Source organism: Olea europaea, chromosome 12, assembly GCF_002742605.1.
Source record: "Olea europaea var. sylvestris chromosome 12, O_europaea_v1, whole genome shotgun sequence".
Lineage (NCBI taxonomy): Eukaryota > Viridiplantae > Streptophyta > Magnoliopsida > Lamiales > Oleaceae > Olea > Olea europaea.
Window position 1 is genome coordinate 27,783,372 of NC_036248.1, and position 20,299 is coordinate 27,803,670.

General features: G+C 34.6%; 2 protein-coding genes across 16 annotated transcripts; one reads left to right on the plus strand and one right to left on the minus strand.

The window, feature by feature from the left end:
• Positions 1–280: 280 nt before the first annotated feature.
• LOC111406270 (ubiquitin carboxyl-terminal hydrolase 6-like) lies at positions 281–9,333 on the minus strand. 13 transcript variants are annotated; one of them, XM_023035596.1, is made up of 19 exons: positions 9,241–9,327; positions 8,584–8,710; positions 7,353–7,498; positions 7,145–7,180; positions 6,961–7,068; positions 6,730–6,830; positions 6,473–6,599; positions 5,439–5,498; positions 5,276–5,343; positions 4,922–4,972; positions 3,762–3,870; positions 3,090–3,178; positions 2,858–2,927; positions 2,524–2,604; positions 2,301–2,396; positions 1,655–1,703; positions 1,041–1,157; positions 888–962; positions 281–649 (listed from the first exon to the last, which is right to left on the minus strand). In XM_023035596.1, exons 3-19 carry the CDS (start codon positions 7,473–7,475, stop codon positions 582–584), a joined length of 1,428 nt encoding a protein of 475 aa, XP_022891364.1. In that variant the 5' UTR covers positions 7,476–7,498; positions 8,584–8,710; positions 9,241–9,327; the 3' UTR covers positions 281–581. The 13 variants fall into 13 exon arrangements, 9 of the variants coding, with proteins under 9 accessions (XP_022891364.1, XP_022891369.1, XP_022891363.1 ...); XM_023035601.1 differs by having other exon boundaries at positions 7,367–7,498; positions 9,241–9,325; XR_002704973.1 differs by lacking the exon at positions 8,584–8,710 and having other exon boundaries at positions 888–948; positions 9,241–9,265.
• Positions 9,334–10,759: 1,426 nt separating this feature from the next.
• Positions 10,760–19,473, plus strand: LOC111406271 (NADP-specific glutamate dehydrogenase). Of its 3 annotated transcripts, none has more exons than XM_023035606.1 (15): positions 10,760–11,190; positions 12,771–13,353; positions 14,145–14,274; positions 14,652–14,853; positions 15,007–15,093; positions 15,234–15,293; positions 15,402–15,488; positions 16,077–16,148; positions 16,338–16,393; positions 16,769–16,854; positions 17,138–17,228; positions 17,297–17,454; positions 17,736–17,827; positions 18,756–18,830; positions 19,275–19,473. In XM_023035606.1, the coding sequence occupies exons 2-15, from the start codon at positions 12,795–12,797 to the stop codon at positions 19,350–19,352; spliced, it is 1,833 nt and encodes a 610-aa protein (XP_022891374.1). In that variant the 5' UTR covers positions 10,760–11,190; positions 12,771–12,794; the 3' UTR covers positions 19,353–19,473. The 3 variants fall into 3 exon arrangements, 2 of the variants coding, with proteins under 2 accessions (XP_022891374.1, XP_022891373.1); XM_023035605.1 differs by having other exon boundaries at positions 10,762–11,190; positions 12,777–13,353; XR_002704977.1 differs by lacking the exon at positions 10,760–11,190 and having other exon boundaries at positions 12,795–13,353; positions 18,743–18,830; positions 19,275–19,402.
• Positions 19,474–20,299: the final 826 nt, after the last annotated feature.

The following is a 20,299-nucleotide window of genomic DNA, read 5'->3' on the forward strand; positions in this document are numbered from 1 at the left end:
TCAGGAATGATAAAATGCTTTGCACTCCTTAAATTATTGACTCCTATAGCTGTTAATGGTACCAAAAATAAAAATCAAATAAAATTTAATTTTAATCAAATATTAGTACATATTTTTATAATATTTATTTTAGCTAAAAATAAAAAACCTTAAGAAATGAGAAAATAAAAAGAGAAACGTGATACTAATCACAAAATTCATATGAAAATAACATAAACTAATGACACATATTCTCTTATAAATTTGGAAGCATTTTAATTCAGGCGCCAAAGAAGTCAGCAGGGTATAATGTTGAATGTGATTGGTATCTCAATATTGGTACAAGAATTGGAAGCAGAACTTGTAATATGTATTCTTGAGCAACTATTTTTGCAGCAAACACAGATACACCTTAAAATGGATCACAAATTCACAATACATGACCAGATAAATAAAGGAGATGAGGTGGGGGAGATAACGACAAACACGAGTGCTAAACATGCTTGAAGAACAACGGAGTCGTCATGTCCAGAAAGCTTCATCTGGTTGTTGGAAAAAACACGAATGGAAATTTGGCGAAAACAACAAATGGATTAATTGACCTAATGAAGAGATTGCATGGGAACATCGCGAGCTTTGTACATGCAAATGTAAGCCATATGCCAATCACCTGAAAGGAAATAAGCATTTGTCTCAGGAACCAACCGTCCGTTCAGAAAAGGGGACCTATAAATTATTTTCTTTTGCACTGCTAGTCTTGTCAATACTACCAGATGTACCCTAAAGTGTGTGAGGGTGGGGTGGGGGGGGGGAGGATGCCTAAGAACAAGAACAATTGACCAACAATAGTAAATAGTAGCAGCGAATTTCACAATTGCGGAGGTATGAAATATGAAAATCTAACTTACGTCCGCCAGAAAGTCTTGTTATGTCTTCTTCTCGCTGCGGTATTGGATCATCATCATCAAACTGAATCCATTTCCCTGTCACATAGATTAGTTGAACTCGAGACCAACAAGACGGATAATATTAGTCTAGGAGAGAAATTTTAATGAACAAACCATTTTCTTGCTTGACCCAGGCAACATAATGCCCTGAATCAGCACTTCTACCCTTGTGTGTCAGCACAGCAACCAAATCATATATTCCTGTCAGTGCCTTCTCCTTCTCGGAAGCATCTGAAATGAAGTATAAATTCATCCAACTACAGAAAGGGGAACAAGTTCCAAACACTTCTAGAAATCAGTTCCCAAAAACGCATTAAATTGGAGACTACACTTGAACTTTCAGAAATCATTTCTCAAAAGCATGTTAAACTTTAGACAACACTAACAACTTCGCAAGACAAGGCTTTTTAGCTGTAGATAACCTTCTTCTCCATAAATTGAAGTACATTTACGTAATTGAACTGGATTGAAAGTATAGTTACTGCAAATGGAATTTACCCATTTTTGTCTACTTGTGTAGGCATCATCAAATAGAAGTGGGGACTCGTCTAACTTTCAACTGGTTGTATTCTGGAAATCTAAACATGAAATAGTGCAAGGATTTATTATGGGCCATGGCCTACATTACCAATGGTTCGTTCAACCAGCAAATTATCAAGGTTTTCCAGCGGTTCAGTCAAATCAACTACCTTTGTTAAATAAAATAAATTATATAAAAAGACCATTACCTTCAACCAGTTGAAAGTTAGACGAGTCCCCACTTCTATTTGATGATGCCTACACAAGTAGACAAAAATGGGTAAATTCCATTTGCAGTAACTATACTTTCAATCCAGTTCAATTACGTAAATGTACTTCAATTTTGTTCAATCGGGTCTAAACTTTAATATGATTCAATTGAGTAACCACGCTTTAATTTGATTTCAATAGAGTAAATACATTTTAATTTGATTTCAGTTAAGGTAACTTCGTCCAATTCCACCAATGATGTAACGGTTATCACGAATAACATAAGCTGCTGACGTAAGACAAGTACAACTTCACAAAAATAAATTGCACACATCATTATTGAGTCATTGACAGCTATGTAATTGATTTTCGTTAGTCCAAGTGACAATTTGACAGAGTTACCTAATTGAAATCAAAATGAAGTGTAATTACCAAATAGAACAAAACAGAAGTACAATTACCTGACTGAAATAGAGTGAAAGCATGGTTACCGCAAATGAAATTTAACCAGACAAAAATACGTGCAACCAAGAATTTTTAGAAAGTTCTACATCGATAAATTTATCCAGTTTTTTCATATGCAGGACTGGACAGGATAATGGATCTCTTTCTATCAATTGTTCTATGATCAGATTAATCACATACCTCAACCTCAGCCATCTTGACATCATTGTCCGTTGGACCAGAGATCCTATCACTAGTTTTTAGACCAAGCTTTTTGCCTTCCTCATCTCTTAGAATCTTAAAGTTGGGAAGTTTATAAACGAGACTCGTCATATGAGAAAATTGCAGGGGTGTCTGGATGAGGTGTTATGTAACAAAAAAATGCAATTGGGTTCTAATTAATCAAATGCACAAAAGCTTATACCTGTCGAGGAACTTCCAATCTCTTGCGAAGATCATCAGAACAAAAATCATAGACATCCAACTCCAGAGGATAGTCCACTTTCTGTGCACCATGCAAAAATTTTAATAATAGGGAACATTGATAAATTTTGTGAACAGGAAACTGATGCCCTCGCATAAAAATTAAGCATTTTCAAGTTTTAGAGAGAAATGGCTGAGAGTTAAATATAGCACTGCCACCATCTACAAGAAATGAAATTGCTCCGATGTGGAGATAGGTGTGCCGCGTGCATGTTTTATTTTGGAGAAGACAGCAGAGAAACAGCAAATGTAAATAAAATTAGAAACAAAATTACCCGCAAAATTTTTGCCTTCTGATTAGATTCTCTTTTCCAGAAAAAACGTACAAACTGAATAGTCAAATATCTGTCATCAGAAGATAAAGGAATAGTCATTTTCACCTACCCAGAGAAACATGGCCACAGTTTCAGTGGGCAAAGACACAATAAAATACAGTGAAAGCATCTGAAACAGGAATAATAGAAGGGCACCAGAAAAGGGAGGAACGTAGTGCTGTATATCTCATACCTAGGCAAGTCATTAATGCGTGAATCCTTCAAGTACAAAGCACTTCGCCCTAGAGAAGGAGAAGTCTTCTCCAATTCTGATTTCAGACCCTGGATGAATTATTCATAGTGGTATAAATTACCAATCAGGTCATAAAATGGACAAGAATAAATTTAACTGACCACCATATGGCACTTTTTGCAATTATTTGACAAAATTACTGTTAAAAAAATGGGAAGAAATTATCTATACATTCCCCCCAGTAATTGTGGAGATCTTAAGAGTGAGATCTTGGATCCCAACATTTTGAGCTCATTCCAACACATGCATCTGTAACTGATCACTTTTTACTAGTTACTGTTACTCTAATAGCCTACTCCTATTCTAACCCAAGAAGTAGGGTGTTCATCATCAAGGTGTCATTATTACTAAGAACCAACGATAAGGCTAGCAAGTTACCAATTTGAGTGTGGTAGTGCATTTTTACCATATAGTTAATATGATTTCTAGAATGTTCCATTTTAGGAGATAATTGCAACTTCATAAATAGTCACCTATAAAGGATAAGAGGGGTCAAACCCATGTTGCAGAAAAACTTTATGCAAAAACCAATCTATAGCAGAAGGTAGTACACAGAAGAATAAAATAGAAACCATAATAGATTATAAAAGAGACTAACATAATCAAACTCACATGTTTTAGCCCCTCATGCAGATGGTTCACTTCTTGTGATATATGGCATTTAAGTGAATATACAGATTCTGTTTCTGTGCTTTCTTCACCACTTTCAGGGCAGTGAACCCTATCCTCACATTAACATTTAACTGACTATATCAACTGACTTTCTCCAAGAGAATGGGAATTTAAAGATGATAACAACCAGAAAGACATGCAGAAGAAACGTTAAAGGTAAAAAACAATCAATTAATAAATTGCATAATAAAGCAGCAAATTAAAAAGCTTCCACCCACACAAACAGGTCCCACAACCCCGTTGAATTTGTTTCTCGATGCATATAAGAAACTTCACTTGATTATATCTTCTCCAGCCAATATAACCAACCTATAAGTAACCATTGTGATAAATTTATTCTTCAAAATTATATCCCATGCTGACCCTATATATTTGATGTTTAATAGTAGTATAAATTTCTTTCTCAGCCACAAATGATTAACTGCTCATCTAGTTCTCCCATTTCTTTTTCTTGTAAATATTTTTATAGCTACAAACAAGTCACCTAACACCCAAGAACAAAATCAAGACAACAGAGTAAAAATATCTGCAAGCACAGAGGTCGTAATAGACTATTAACTATTTCATGAAAATACAAAACTGAAGTTTGGAGCTCTACAGAACCATTTTAGAATAATGGATATATTGCTTTGAAAAGACACAAAGCATAAGGATCTGATTTACCCCCACAAAAAACACTTGAGCTAGTATAACACACCTACTGGAATCATGTGATAAGAAAAAACTGAAGAACGTGCAGTTCGAAGTCAATGCAAGGCTCTACCTACTTTAATGCTTTGAGCTTCACTTCTCCCAAAAAATAAAAAATGATGGTTAGCAGAGCTATTCCAATGGCAGGTACCTTCAAATGGTCTCTTCCATTGTTAGAAATGGAGGGTGCAATATAATCATTGTGCTGAAGTGCTTTATACATGATTCCATATTAGGTTACCCAACGAACTACTTTTACTAACCATATGCTAAAATCAATAAAGCACAAAATATAATTTGCAGAAAATTACTCAACAAATAAATGCAAACTACACTCTTAGCTGACTTAGCGTTGAAAATAATAGTCTCAAAATTCCTGATCTACAATGCTTGCACAATTGCATAAATACCTGCTAATTAGGTCAACACCGAAAAGTCTCTTCAGGGCATCAGTATCTTCACTGCAAGAGAGAACATGATCGAGAATTAGTAAGTTTATAAATTTGCATTAGAAAAGATAACAAGTACCAAAAGCAAAATTTTTACAGGCACGTGACTTGAAAAAGAAAAATAAGTGAAAATGAATTGACCACAATGTGAAGAGAAACAGCAGCCAAGAAAAAACGAATGGGAACCAGGAAAATAAAGGAAAACGTATAATAGATTGAGTAATTTTAAAATGAAAACCATTAGAAAATTTTGAACTCTCAATAGGCATTCAGCAACAACAATCTTTAACGCGGATAACACATAAAGTGGACTACCTGGAACTTGTTGATTTGAGAGATTGTGAAAGGGTGTATATAAGTTGTGTCCAACATTCTTCAGCATCCTATAATTATCATCAGTTAAAATATGTCAATATATTGACAGAGGATAATCAGCGGCGACCAGAGTGATCAGCTCTGAGTTACATATTATGCATACCTGCTGCATGTAAACACCATTATGCAGCTGGGCAAATTGAGGATATTTCTTCCGCAATTCCTAGAAAATGAAATTAATCAGGCATGCTTAGCCTGTGGGCTGACTGAATAATTTTTAAAAAAATGGCAATATGGTGGCAAGTTAACAACTTGTTGGTATTGATTAAAATATTGATTTTAATCTAAGTCAAAATTAACAATTAATTTTAATCATACATTTTATGAGACCCACAGCTTTTCAACCACACATTTCATCAACTTTTACTAAGCAAGGGCTAAGCTTTTGAAAATTTGCAACGACATACTTGTAGAATAAAGCATAGGAATCTCGCTTTTTAGGACAAGTGGGTGTGGGGTTTCCTATTTTAAAGAGAAGAAAATGAAGTGGTGAACTGGCAAAGGAACCACCTTCCTTCATGTATTAGTACAGTCATTGAAAATAATGAAAAGTTCCATAGAGATTTGGTGGACAAGAATCAAACTCAGGTCGCAGGCAGTATACTAAACAATACCCTTGATGTCCCAGTATACAGATGTATATGTTAACCAACCACTATCTTCCTTTCCCTCATCTATGTTCATGCTCATGCAGTGCAACATCTAGTCCAACAAAGCACTTTTCTGCAAAATTAAGTTATATAAATAATCTTTTTTCTTTGAAAAGATAGGTGAAGTAACTCTCTATTTTTAAGAAGTCTGGATCAGATGTAGCATCCCTGATCCCAATATCTGCATTCGTGTTGCTTGGACAATTTCGAATGCCACATGGCTCGTCTCATTTCAATTTGACTGTTCCATCAGTCAGAGCACCCCAATATTTTTCTAGGATTTTGCAGTGTGATAGACAATATAAAAACAACTATAGCAAACAGCAGAAATTGATACACTAAATTGACAAAGTTCTCTATATTCGTAAGAAGCAAATTCCTTGGATCCCCATCAAGAGTTGCATAAATGACCTCTTAGAATTCTGTAACTTAGGAGAGTGACCTAGTGAAGAAAATAATATTCATGTACAAGCTGAACCAATATTACCGTCAAAAATCTCATTGGTGCTACCGGCTTGACATTTTTGTCAAGGTCATTAAATAAATCTCGTGTTGCAGCAGTCAACAAATGAGAAGTCTGGTCGACTTCATTGCTTCTAACTGGAGGAGGGTACCTTAAAGTAGAAATGTACAGACGATTTAACAAAAAACTTAATTTTGCAAGAAAATGCAAATTGAAGAGGTTAAGATCACAAGCAAAATCAATCTTTGAAACAAAGTTCATACGACAAACACAAAACTCACTTTATCAAAGCAGACTTTAACTCTGGGACTGAATGCAAGCATTGTACTGTCGAGTTCATATAGCAGGTGTTTCCTAGATTAAATAAACCAGCAGAATGTCCCTGAAGCAGATATCATCAGTCATAGGCAATATTTTCACATCAACTGGACTAGTATACCTGCAAATCTGCGGAAAAGCCACAAACCTCCTCTCATGAACATATTCAAGAAGCTTAATATAAAATTATTTACCACGTGAATAACTTGTTCTTCTTCCGGCATGTCTTCAGCAAAAACAGGGCCCTTATCTGGGGCCTTTACAATCTCATCTGCGGTTCCCATCATCATCAATTTTTGACCCTGCATAACCAAAACTTACAAAAGCTGATTCTACTTTAACAATTGAACAAAGTCACTTACAATAAAAACTGTTCACCTCTTTCACTCCTAGTTTTGACCAATCTGCATCGTCCTACATTTCAAAGGAAGACGACTTCAGATGTTGAAAGAATATTTCAGTCAAGTGCCAATACGAAGAAAGTTAATGCAGCGATCCAGAAAGAATAAAACAAGTACTTCATTTATTTAAAAATTAAAAATCATCAGCTATATTATTTTCTCACTAAGAAAATCTACTTCAATACCCTTAATAAACCACCTTTGACCATAATCTTTTGTCTTTCAGGTGGTACTCCAGTAAGGTCGTAGAGCTGGCACTTGAATAAATATGGGGACTGGCTAATGTCTATTTCCACATTGGAAAACATCTCTTTTTGCCATTTCACACTTACTGAAAAGATGACAATACAAGGGATGTCAAAGCCATACCAAAAAGCCCTATTTTTGAAAAAAAGGTTGATCTCAGAATACATGCAGAAAATTAACATTCAATCAAGAGACAATTACACAGACTATTAAAGAGACTCTACCTCCCATTTCAAAAATTACAGAGAAAGCCCAATGAGATTTGTTTTCTACAGCAGAGTCCCCTTTGCAGTTTTTAAGGCTTTTTTTAGGGAATAATACCTAAATTCCACTTGTAAAACGGAAGGAAAAAAATAAAACTAAACAGAGATGTCTCAGATGACAATTAGGTCATCCCCTCTTCTGTCAAATTTTCTCTAATTCAACAAAGAAAATAATGGCAAGCCCTGATTTTGGTCATTCAAGTAGCTTGCACATAAGCTTATGTTGCTAGATTTCTCCATTTTACAAGGTCACGACTTTCTCTCTCTAAAATAGCATCTTTTCTCTCAATAATTCTCTTTTTCTTATCTTTAAGAGAGAGAGAGATCCTCTCTCTAGGTTATAGCAGAGATAGAGGCTGAGTAACTTCATTTGCAATGATGTACAACTAAACCCAATCATATTGGAAAACCGCATCATCAAACTTGTGCTGAAGTCACACAAAATATTACTGCAATCGATACTCTCCGGTTTGTGTGAGGAATAACCTTATGTATACATACTTCATTTTTTCTTTTTAATTTTAACAATGTCGAGTAATAACATTTTGTCTTCTTAGTGCTTGTTTGTTACAGATTTAAAGTCAATTAAAATCAATTTTCTGACTGTTATTTCACTATTCTAGCTATCATTTTTTAATTCTTCTATCACAGGTAGGACCCACTTTATCTCCAACGGTCAAAAAATCAATTATCAAAATCCCAACCAAACAAGCTCTTATTTCCCTTTGTTCATTTACATGCCATCCTAAATCAGTTACCAGTTTCCTTCTCATGAAAACTCATTGCAATTAATTCATTTTTCCAATTCTTTGGTACATACAATTTCAGCAATGTGCATGATGTTATGCCTCTATATTAGAAATACAAACGCTAACAATCTATTGTAGGGTCAAGTTGAGAAGCATACCAGGTGTATATTTAATTTTGTTATCATTCTACTCTTTGAAGGCAGTTTCCCACACAAAAGCTTGATGTGGTTTCATAAATTTGCAATGGCTGGGAAAGAGGCAGCTTCAGATTACTTCTAAAGAAAACTGAACATGAATAAAATAAGAGGATGGTAAATCAGCGTTGGGCCAATAGGGAGAATCCACCCACAAGAATTAAGACCGCCCAACAACAAACCCAACATTCCTTAGTACAAAACTCCAAGATTCTCCACAAAGTTCACCTTTTCTCCTTCTACCCAAAATCAAAGAGTCAATACTGATATTTACTCATCCCAATGATCAGAGTAGTAACAAGCACATCAGTTCTTGCACATCATTAGTAATAATACTTTAATATTAGGACTTCAATATTCCAAAAAGTCACAGTACATCTAAATAATAGACAATACCAATCCCCAATCAATAATGAGCTTAATATACTCCACGCTAACTTATAAGCAACAACAAACAAACACAAAAACCAACATCGGATTATCAAAGGAAGCGTCTTAATATACGGCTTCTCGAAATTTTACATAAATTCCAAAGAGGGAAAACCCACTTCAAATTGAAATTAAAAAATTTTGTGGATTGAAGAAAATAGTGTTAATTTATAACACGAGAAATTATCTGACCTGTCACCATGATTAATTTATGCTTCGGCGCTGGCAGGATCGGGAGATGGCTATGGATTCTGTATGCGTCTGTAGTTTCACTTGCTTAAGGAAAAGGACAATTCTTTGAGGACCAGATTATTTATGGGAGGAAGAGAGGGGCAGATATTTAATTTAAGGTTCTTTAGGGACTTGTAATTAATTAGTTAAATAATTGAGAATTAAAGTGCTAGTATGCAGATTTTTTTAAATAAAAAAAGAGGAGAAATGGGATATTTTAGATATTTTATCATTTTATACTTATAATGCAAGTGCTTGTCTCGTATAAATATATTTTATGAAATGTAATTTTTTTTGGAATGTATAGTTAATATATAAGAAAAAGTTTCAAATTTTGAGAAAATATGTAGTTAAAATAAATTTGAAAAAAAAATAATTTAAAGAGTTTGTTTCAAACAGTGGTTAAGACTATACGTGAAGAATATATAAATAATTTAATTTATAAAAATATTTAAATGAGTGATGAATAAGCGAATATCACTTATAAATTCATTAAAATGCATGATTAAAAATTAAATTTAATCATTTGTAAATAATTTGTAAAATTTGCAAAATGAATGCTGAAATGATAAACATCAAACGTATTATTGTGAAGTAAAATTTTCAAATAACGTTCGTTACTACGAGTCGAGTGCTGCTAAATTCTTCCTGCGACAAATGTATGATTTTATATCTTGCTCAAAAGCCACTCAAACGCTTTAAAAAGCAATCCTCTTATCTTTTTGCAAGTTTTTTTAATTTATTTTTTCTACATTCAAGAAATATAATTAACTGTCTAATTTTCATTTTCTTGGTATATAAGATATGTTAGACTAAAACACACAAAAAAAATAATTTTTGTCATTATAGCTGTGGCTTTAGTCGAATTGAGTAATTTTTATCCGTTTCTTATGCAATTTCTATTAATTATTTTTCAAAGAAGTAATATGTAAGGACTATTTTTTAGTTTCATTACAATCACATCGTCTTCGATGCCTGTGGTAGCTGTATTGCATAATTTTCCATCTTTGAAGAAAGGCAAATATTTATATTTTGACCTGATTAGTTTGGATAAAAATTAAATTTTTAATAAATTTTAATAAAAATTGATGGAAAGTGTGGAATTATTAAATATATGATTAAAATTATTTAGATTTTAATTAATTTTTTTCCCTAAAGGAACTTTATATTTGGATAACACTACTTGTACATAATTTTTTATACATTAAGGTATCCATACACTCACATGGGATTCGAGCAGACAGTGTGGGACACCTTGATCTACAAAAAAATCATGTACACCAAGTAAAATTCTTTATATTTTTATCATGAAAAATTATGAGAATAGAATGCCGAATAGTAACTTCACGAGTACAAGAAAAGAGGAAAAAGATGGAACAAAATTAGAACTAGTTATTCAAGTGGATCCCACCCATGCAAGCGTATGGATATGTTAATGCATATCAAGCAAAGGTCTATATATTTTCATTGTGAAAAAGTCCGAGAAAGGAATGCTGAATAGCAAATTCGCGAGTACTAGAAAAGAGGAAAAAGATGGGACAAAATTAGAACAGTACTCCCCTCTTATTGCTTTCTTCCTCACAAAGATGCCATTTTCTGCCATTACAGTCCCTCTTCACTCTTAACCCCATCTTTCTCGCACTAACCTAATTTCACTCCACCAATTTGCCTTTTTGACCCCATAATTCTTATCCCTTTTTACTTTTGTCCCTCTGCCTCAATACCCCGAGCACTCGCACCCGAAAACCTATAAATTTCCTTGTAAGACCTGATAATTTGTGCGAAGAAAAAATCTGATTAAAACCCAATTGAATCTGTTCATTTGCTAGCACGATCCCTCTTTTTTAATTGCTATTAAAGCTTATGGAGCATTTTCCCAGTATAGTGACGCCTAATTAAAGATCGATACAGGTACAACTGTACAAGCCCTTTTTTTGTTCCCCTTTTAAAGTATTGGATTCTTGTATATGGTTTTGTCTTAAACTTAATTTGTATGAGGGTTTTTTTTTTTTTTCTCACTCTATGCTACTTCATTTCGGGGAAATAATTGGTTTTAAAGCATGGGGTTTGTTTTGATTGTGTCCTTTTTCTGAATTTGAAGATTTCTTTGTATTGTTGGGTTAAGTTTTGAGAACATATTTGATTAAAGCTATTGTTTTTTCTTTGCATATCACATACAACTGATTGAAGCGTTGAACCAGGAAAATTGAGTGGAAAATTTGATTGAGTTTTTATCAGCGATCACAATTGCTAAACTTTGAAATATTGCTCGTACTTTTTTGTTTCTTCTTGTTTGTGTGGGAAATGTTCTTTTTGAGTGGCTGCTTCTAGGAGATTCACGTGCCTTCTCAAGTGTCGCTTGTTGGGCTCTTAAAAAAGTTTGGTGGGATCAGTAGTTTGCATGAGCCATGAGTAGCTTGATGGTTACATATGTTGATGATGTCATTCAAAAAGCTAAAAGATTATCAGCTTAGCCCATGCATAGCGTTGTAGTTGCACATGTTGATGTTATAAATCCAGAACATCTCTTGTTATTATGGCCATTATCAAAAAGGAAGTCAGGTTCTGTGTTTTTAATTAGGAAATAGTAGAATAGGTTTTTGATGCACCCCTTGTGTTAATTTCTTCCAAATTTTTGGATTGATGTTTAATTGTCTATCAGGTAATGTTGTCAGTATGGATGGAAAACCATTATTGGGATATGAGGTTAATTCACCGGGTTAACTTTCCTTTTTTTTCTGATGGCTCTACCCATTTGACCTTTCAGAACTTAATTCCGATGCTCAGGGATCAAATCCACAAATTGAAATTCAAGGATTGAAGTGGCACTTTCAGGGACTATCGGTGTATTAAACACTAATAAGATCATAGTGTGTTCATCCTTGTTGTCTTTAGTAACACCATCACCATAACATTTTTCAGGTGACGTCTATTAACATTGACACCTAACCTCCTCCCGTACGAAGTTTAACAATAAACGCATCCTTGTGCTTGTGTCTGTTTGGGAGAGAGTATTTTGTTGTTTGATTCCCCATGCTCGTATGAATGATTGTGCCAGAGAACTTATAATAGTTCGAGGATGAAAAGTAGGATATGTCTACCCTTTTATCAATGGTTCGAAGTTATGATCTATGCTCATTGTTGTGATGTTTTACAGCCTTTCTGTGCAATTAAATGCTTAGGTATGAATGGGTACAGGGTTTTAGGTGAGGTTTGAAAAGTCGGGATTATGATTTAACTTTTCATATTTATCCTCAAGTCAAATAGCCAAGAATCCTTTAGAATCTGTCATGCATGTAAGGGATCTTCCTGAACAGAAAAAAAAAAATAATACTGGAAAGAATTCATTATTTGTCAACGTCTGATAAAGGAAATAAGACCATTTTGATCATGCACCCAACCCTCTATGGAGGGATTACTTTTTCAGCTGGTTCCGTTTTACCAAATCAAGCATCTTATGTGTTTGTTAATCAGAAAGTGAATATCTTAAGCTGCAGGCTGAATTGTAATGCTGAATGTTGCTTCCATCTGGTGGGCTTGGGATGACTTCAACAATGGATGATATGAACTTAATCCATCAGGCTCAGAGGCATCACATTGTGGTCAGCGATCTAGGAGAAGAAATTGATTTGGAAATAAGGCATGGTGACGATGATCCCACTTTTGCACACAATCCTCTACTTGGCGTCCAGCCCCAGGAATCTTCCACCGAAGAGCTTAGTGAAAACAAGCAGATGATGGATTCTCAACTTCCAAATGAGGAGCAGAATTTGTCAAGGACACAACCAGTTAAAAGGAAAAAGAAAGTTGTTAAAAGATGGAGAGAGGAGTGGGCTGATACATATAAGTGGGCTTATGTTGATGTGAAGGATGGAACAGCAAAGATATTTTGCTCTGTTTGCAGGGAGTACGGCAGAAAGCATAGGCGGAACCCTTATGGAAATGAAGGCAGTAGGAATATGCAGATGAGTGCATTGGAGGAGCACAATAATAGCTTGCTTCACAAAGAAGCACTCAGATTACAACAAGCCTCTAAAGAGAAGATAATCGTCGATAAACCAATATATGTGAAAGGTTAGTTCCTATTTTTTTTATGCTATATTTCTTTTTAAGGTTTTCAACTTTTTAAGGTTTTCCTTTATTTGGGTCGAGAGAAGTTATTTGATGCTAACAACTTCTCTCTCTCTCTCTCTCTCTGATGTTCGCTAAATGATCTTTGTATTTCTGTCATCTTGATATGATTCATCTTCGAATGTGAAATTATGAAGCTACAAAGGAATTAATTGCACTTATGTCTTCTCCTCTTTTTGTTCTTTGTGAAGATATGCAAAACTTTGTCATTTTGTGGACTATAGAATTCTTCTATTTGTTTCTTCATTTATTTTGATATGAAAATGTGTTGGCAAACATGATTAGTCATGAGAGGAGAACCAGAAGTTTTTAACTCCATGTAGCTTGGTTTTTATTTTCTTCCTTGTGTTATCTTGTTGCAAAACTTATATACCATTCTATGCGATCTATTTGACCGAGGATGAATGTAGATGATCTGATAACAATGTTTCTTTCAGTTTGATGGAAATCAAGCTTCTTAAGTTAGTTGACAAATCTTGTAGCATAAAGGAAACAGGGGGAATTTATGATTACATTTTTTTTCTTTATAACTAGGAGTCTTCATCTTCATGTATATTATGAATTTTGTTTAGTTAAGCGTCCCTTAGTTCTCTATAAATAGGATGTCTTCATTCTAGACTCAACAGATTTAGTTTGCATGTTGCATTTCATCTATATCGGCCACGTTACAAGTCATCTATGCTAAACACTTACTTTTTCTGGCTTTTTGTACAATGGGTGAATCCTTATTAAAGCACTTATGTCAAAAACGGCTGGATCAATTGTTGAAGCTGCATTGAAAAGAGATCCTCATGAAGCTGAGTTCATACAGTCCGTTCAGGAAGTGGTTCATGCTCTTGAAAGAGTAATTTCAAAAAATTCCAAGTAATTTGCTTCAAGAATGACCCATTTGAAGAAACTTTTCGTTATCTAAGGATTTAGTTTGCATGTTGCATTTCATCTATATCGGCCACGTTACAAGTCATCTATGCTAAACACTTACTTTTTCTGGCTTTTTGTACAATGGGTGAATCCTTATTAAAGCACTTATGTCAAAAACGGCTGGATCAATTGTTGAAGCTGCATTGAAAAGAGATCCTCATGAAGCTGAGTTCATACAGTCCGTTCAGGAAGTGGTTCATGCTCTTGAAAGAGTAATTTCAAAAAATTCCAAGTAATTTGCTTCAAGAATGACCCATTTGAAGAAACTTTTCGTTATCTAGAAAACTATAACTTTACGAAGTGGCTTTACTCCACTGCAGCTATGTCAATACCATGGAGCGGTTGTTAGAACCTGAGCGTATGATTATCTTTCGAGTTCCTTGGATGGACGATAGGGGTGAGACACATATCAACCGTGGATATCGGGTTCACTTCAATCAGACATTGGGTCCATGCAGGGGTGGTCTTCGTTTTCATCCAGTGATGAACTTGAGTATTGCCAAATTTCTTAGTTTTGAACAGGTTTTTGATATCGCTATATTTTCTATCCAAATTTCGTTTGCAACTTCTCTAGAATCTCTATACAAACAAAGTGGTTGCTTGAAGTTTGGGAAATATGTGGCATTGTATTTGGGGACTTTGCTGTAAAATATTATGTTCTTTCCTTCTATGCAGACTTTAAAAAATGCATTATCTCCATACAAACTAGGAGGCTCCTCAGGTGGAAGTGATTTTGATCCGAAAGGCAAAAGTGATAATGAGGTGGGTGTGGGTGTGGGTGTGGGTGTGGGTGTGGGTGTGGGTGTGGGTGTAGGTGTATGGTGCAATAAAATAGTTTCTAAAGATGGAATTCTGTACAACTACTAACTTTTTCCTTTCTGTTCGTGAATCCACTTGTGCAGATCATGAGGTTTTGTCAGAGTTTCATGAATGAGCTGTATCGTTATTTGGGTCCTGACAAGGTATTGAAGGAAGGCTTCCGTTCTTATAGAGATAAACGCGCTTTCACATCTTCTTAACCCGAAATGAAATGGCTGGTTATACCATTTGACCTCTTTCATTTATTTTAGGACCTTCCTTCAGAAGAGATGGGCGTTGGTACCCGTGAAATGGGTTATTTGTATGGACAGTATCGACGTCTGGCTGGTCACTCTCAGGTTTAGACTTGATTTTGTTAAGATTTATCCAATGTTGATGAAATTGTCTTTTTACTTGCATCTTCCATTCAAATTTCAATGAAATGTTTCGGATAGTTGAATTGTCTTACCAAGCAATGTCGTTGTGTGGCCATTTTAGATATTTATGGCTTAACTTAAACCATACATACCATTTGGGATGAAATGATTGACCTCTTGAAGACTTGGCTTTTGCCCTTGGTTCTGCAATGCACCAGGCAATGATGGCAGTCTATCACAAATAATATGGATTAATTTATTTATGGTACACGACTAATAAACTTGATTTATTAATATGAAGTTCTAGTAAAAGTTATTCTTGCTCTTGTATTGATGTAGAATGTTGATGCTGGTGGTTTTGCAATTTAAACATAGCATGTGCATATATTTTGGATATATCATATTCTTTAAGTTTCATAACGTACAATTTTTGGTATACTAACATAAGTAGTGTTTTTGTGATATTTGATTTATGAATGTTCCCATGCTATCCTTTCTAGATACTATGACATAATGATAAATCCTAGTGTTAATTTTAGTGGAATTCATAAGCACGCCTTACTTATGCAGGGAAGTTTTACAGGGCCGAGAGTGAACTGGTCTGGCTCCAGCCTTCGGACAGAGGCTACTGGCTATGGATTGGTAACTAAATTCTTTCTATAACTACCTTTCCTCTCTCTGCTTGTCTTCATTTGTGTTCCTATAACAATCCATGTCTGGGTGTTGGTTTATTACTCTGAAACATCTTTTTCATTGTGGACCTGTTTACGTATCAGACTGTCTTGTGGCCCCTTATGGTTCATGCCAACTGATTCCTCTTGTTCTTTGCAGGTTTTCTTCGCACAACTGATACTTGCAGACATGAATAAAGAATTGAAAGGACTAAGGTTTGACACGTTTGCCTTTTTAATGTCAAATCAATGAGAACTTAGTCTATATCATTAACAGAATTTCCCTTTCGTTGTTTACCATTCTTCTATCTTTATCACTAATTTTAATTGTTTAAAGCAGCAAAAAAGGGTAATCAATTTGTTTCTGGGAATAGAGGAGATATTGGTTTCAGTTAAGGTTAAATTCCTTGGAGCAAGCTCTGTGTATTAATAGAATGTAATGGAGAAAGGCACAACAGTCTTCGACCTCACAATTAAAAGTTTTGTTTATTTTTCTTTCAGAACTATCTTATGGATGTTTTATATTTGATTAGAGGAATGAACATGAGTAAGATAACATACCTTGACAATTATATTCCTTTCTTAATCCAGATGCATAGTTAGTGGTTCTGGAAAGATAGCGATGCATGTCCTCGAGAAGCTTATAGCTTATGGTGCTCATCCCATCACTGTTTCAGGTGAATAAGTATTTCTCATAACATATTTTAATCTCTTGAAAATAAACTGAAGCGAATTACTGAAGTATGATGTAATTAGAAATATATGGATGGTTAGATTGTAAAGTCAACTTGCATTTGTATGCCTGATTGATAGATTTTAAAGTCGTAACCTGCAATTTTGTGCATGAATCATTATCTTTGCTATTGTTGCTTTCATATGACAGATATGAGATCACAGAGAATTCTAGTATTTTGCTCTCGATTTCATTTGATTCTCTAAGTTTTCATATATTTCTTGCAGATTCGAAGGGTTATTTGGTGGATGAGGACGGATTTGATTTTATGAAAATATCTTTCCTGAGAGACATTAAAGCTCAGCATAGAAGTCTGAGGTTTGTACTCTTCCTGTGAGATTTCATACCTCAGCCTTTGGTTGTCTGCTGATAAGTAACATTTGCAGAGACTACTCAAAAACTTATGCTCGCTCAAAGTACTATGATGATGCAAAGCCTTGGAGTGAAAGGTGTGATGTCGCATTTCCTTGTGCCTCCCAAAATGAAATTGACCAATCTGATGCCATCAATTTGGGAAACTCAGGTTGTCGTATACTTGTAGAAGGTAATGTCTTGAACTGTGTTTATTTCGTTATGTTTTTTCTTGTGCGCCTGTCAGGTAGTGATTTTGAAAATCGATTTTTTCACCATTAGAAAGAAAAGTGGGTCCTACATGTGAGTGAAGAAGTAAAAAATAACAGCTGAAATAGTGAAATAATGGTCAAAAAATTGATTTTATTTTTGGTGAAAAATTGCTACCAAACGGGGGCTATATATCATCTTTCCTGTTAGAAGCACGTGTCATTGTCTTATTACTGCAACTAACAGCCGTTATATTTCTTTTAGGATCAAATATGCCCTGTACCCCTGAAGCAGTTGATGTTCTTAGGAGGGCAAATGTTCTTGTTGCTCCTTCTATGGCTGCTGGTGTCGGAGGGGTATGATTTATTTTTTACCTTCTTTTTCAAATGCAAGATACTTGATAAAGAAATACTAGCATTGGATATACTGATAATAATATTGACATTCAATTTGCTTTTACTGTCATCTTTTGGTATTTTTTAAATTCATCGAGGATGGTGTAGTTTTGATATTAGACCAGGATATTGAAACCATTTCCCTTTCCTTGCATTATGTTCATTCAGAAATGTGACATCAAAATTTTGTCTTGCAATCTACAGTTCACCTCTTGCTTTGCATTTTTTTTGTGCTAGAATGGAAATTATCATTTTCTTAATTTTCTTTTTCTTTTCTCTATTTCATTTTTCCTAAAGATATATTCCTTTCTTGTGAATCAGCAAGGACCACCCTGCAAGGCTAAATTCTCTTGGGTGACCAATATGTATTCTAAGATTTCTACCCTCTTGCTTGGATACCCATATAGCCTTCAATAAATACATATATTCCGTGTGAACTGGATTAAATTTCTCATTTGAATGTCAAGAGGTGCAAATTTAGGTCAATGATTGAAAATGGGTGCAGATGGTATCAATGGTGCCTTTTCAACCATATTGCCTCTTTGTGATAGAGGGGGCATGTAACAGTCTCTACTTCCTTCAAATTTGTATCTGAAAATTAATAAAGTTAATATAGAACATTGTTTTGTATCAAGGCATTGACTTTGGATGAATGTTATCTGATCTTTTTAGGCATTGATATTATACCATTCGAGGGTTGATTCAAGAATACGATATACATGTAAGATTGAAGGGAATGCTTAATGAAAGATAAACATATTGCCTAGCAATCTAGAGGCTAAAGCTTTTTATTCTGTTTCCTTCAAAAATCAAATGTACCTGTGGCTTGTTTTTCCACCATTTTTTTTTGAAAACAATGTGCTTAAATTTTTTTAGTTATTTGTTGCAGGTTGTAGCCGGTGAACTTGAATTGAAAGAGTGTAATTTGAACTGGTCTCCTGAAGATTTTGAATCTAAGCTACAGGTGAGAGATCCCTTCTCTAATGCTCCTATTTAGTTTTAGATTTTCCATCTGTTTCAGTCATCAGCAAGTGCAAGTGCAAGTGATGCGGGGTGCAATTAAAATTGATTTTCAAATAGTAGTAGCAATGAGCTATTGTAAAAATTCTGTTGGTTGTGCTCTACTCCAGATCGAATTGGTAACTTATGTTTCTTGTTCCCAAACCTGTCTGGGTAGGTTCGTTATCTTGTAGAAAAAATTACCTTTTATGGCAAGAAGGCTGGATTTACTTTCAAACTTCGACAAACAAAATGAATAATTTACTTATTTACTTGTAAGCATATCTTTTAATCTTAGCCTAGCATACAGTTAATTGTCATTGTGTGCGAGTTTTTGTTTTCATTTACACGATTCAGATTTCTTGCATGCAAAAGATGATGTCATATTCCATTTTATTTGTAATGGCAGGAAGCAATGAAGCAGACCTATCAAAAAGCACTTAAAGCTGCAACAGATTTTGGCTATCAGAAAGAGAGTCCTGAGTAAGACTAAACCCCCATACAATACAATTTAGTTGATGGGAGTTTGTAGTTGTATGAATGAGCAGATTTCTTTCATCTTGTTACCTTAAGAAGTTTTTGCAAATATTAGCTGTGTTCATTATGCTGATGCTCGTTTGTATCATCTACTAATACTACTGTCTCTTGTATTACAAAAAATAACAGTAGAAATATAAACAAAATCAAAATGAAGAAAAAAAGGAGATAAAAATGTGTTCACTCAGGTAATTAAGAAACAGATGTTGAAATAGCTTATTACATAGCTTGGTCCTCGCACAGTGCGAAGATGATGTACTGGTGCTAGTTATAGATACATCACTATCTCCATTCATATAGGAATATGACAATTCCATTTAAAAAAATACAAAGAAATGAAAGAAATAAAGGAGAGGTGGAAAGATGAGATGCATCTATCCTTTTCGCCTTCCGTACCCAAGTGCATTTGTGGTCATGGAGAAAAAATCACAGTTGAATGGGCAGAAGATAACTTAGATTCCATGCCCTTCCTCTACTGTTCTACCAGCACTAGAGCAATGGAGTAGAAAGACTGCTGCAAAAGTTTTTGAATACTTGTAGAAAGATACTAGAGGTATCCTGTAAAAGAAATGGGGGGTTTAGGGCTTCGAAAAGACTGGAGTGAAGGTAATACGTCAAAGGTTTGTGAAGGAAGAGATGCAAATATATTCAAAAGCTGGCCTGAGTTTGATATTAAAGGCAACTTGTAATGTGGCTGAAGATTTTCGAGGTACCTCCAATAAGTGCTCTAGCAAAATAACTCACAGACTGCTGAAATAGATGTAAAGAAAATGAAGATAATTACATAAATTAGAGATTTTTACGTTTCAGTACTATCGGTTGGAAATTGCTGTGTAGAGATTATTTCTCTTTGTGAAGATCTCAGTGCTCTAATTTTCTTTCATTAACTGGTTTTCA

Bases quoted from the DNA above. Each gene is read 5' to 3' on its own strand.
- LOC111406270 (XM_023035595.1), bottom strand. The intron at 6,831-6,960 runs GTAAATAATTTT...TATCTGCTTCAG, and splicing joins AAGAACAAGTTATTCACGTG to GGACATTCTGCTGGTTTATT. The intron at 650-887 runs GTAAGTTAGATT...ATTTCCTTTCAG, and splicing joins AACAAGACTTTCTGGCGGAC to GTGATTGGCATATGGCTTAC.
- LOC111406271 (XM_023035606.1), top strand. From the start codon at position 12,795: ATGTTGCTTCCATCTGGTGGGCTTGGGATGACTTCAACAATGGATGAT. The intron at 14,275-14,651 runs GTAATTTGCTTC...ACTCCACTGCAG, and splicing joins GTAATTTCAAAAAATTCCAA to CTATGTCAATACCATGGAGC. The intron at 18,831-19,274 runs GTGAGAGATCCC...TTGTAATGGCAG, and splicing joins ATTTTGAATCTAAGCTACAG to GAAGCAATGAAGCAGACCTA.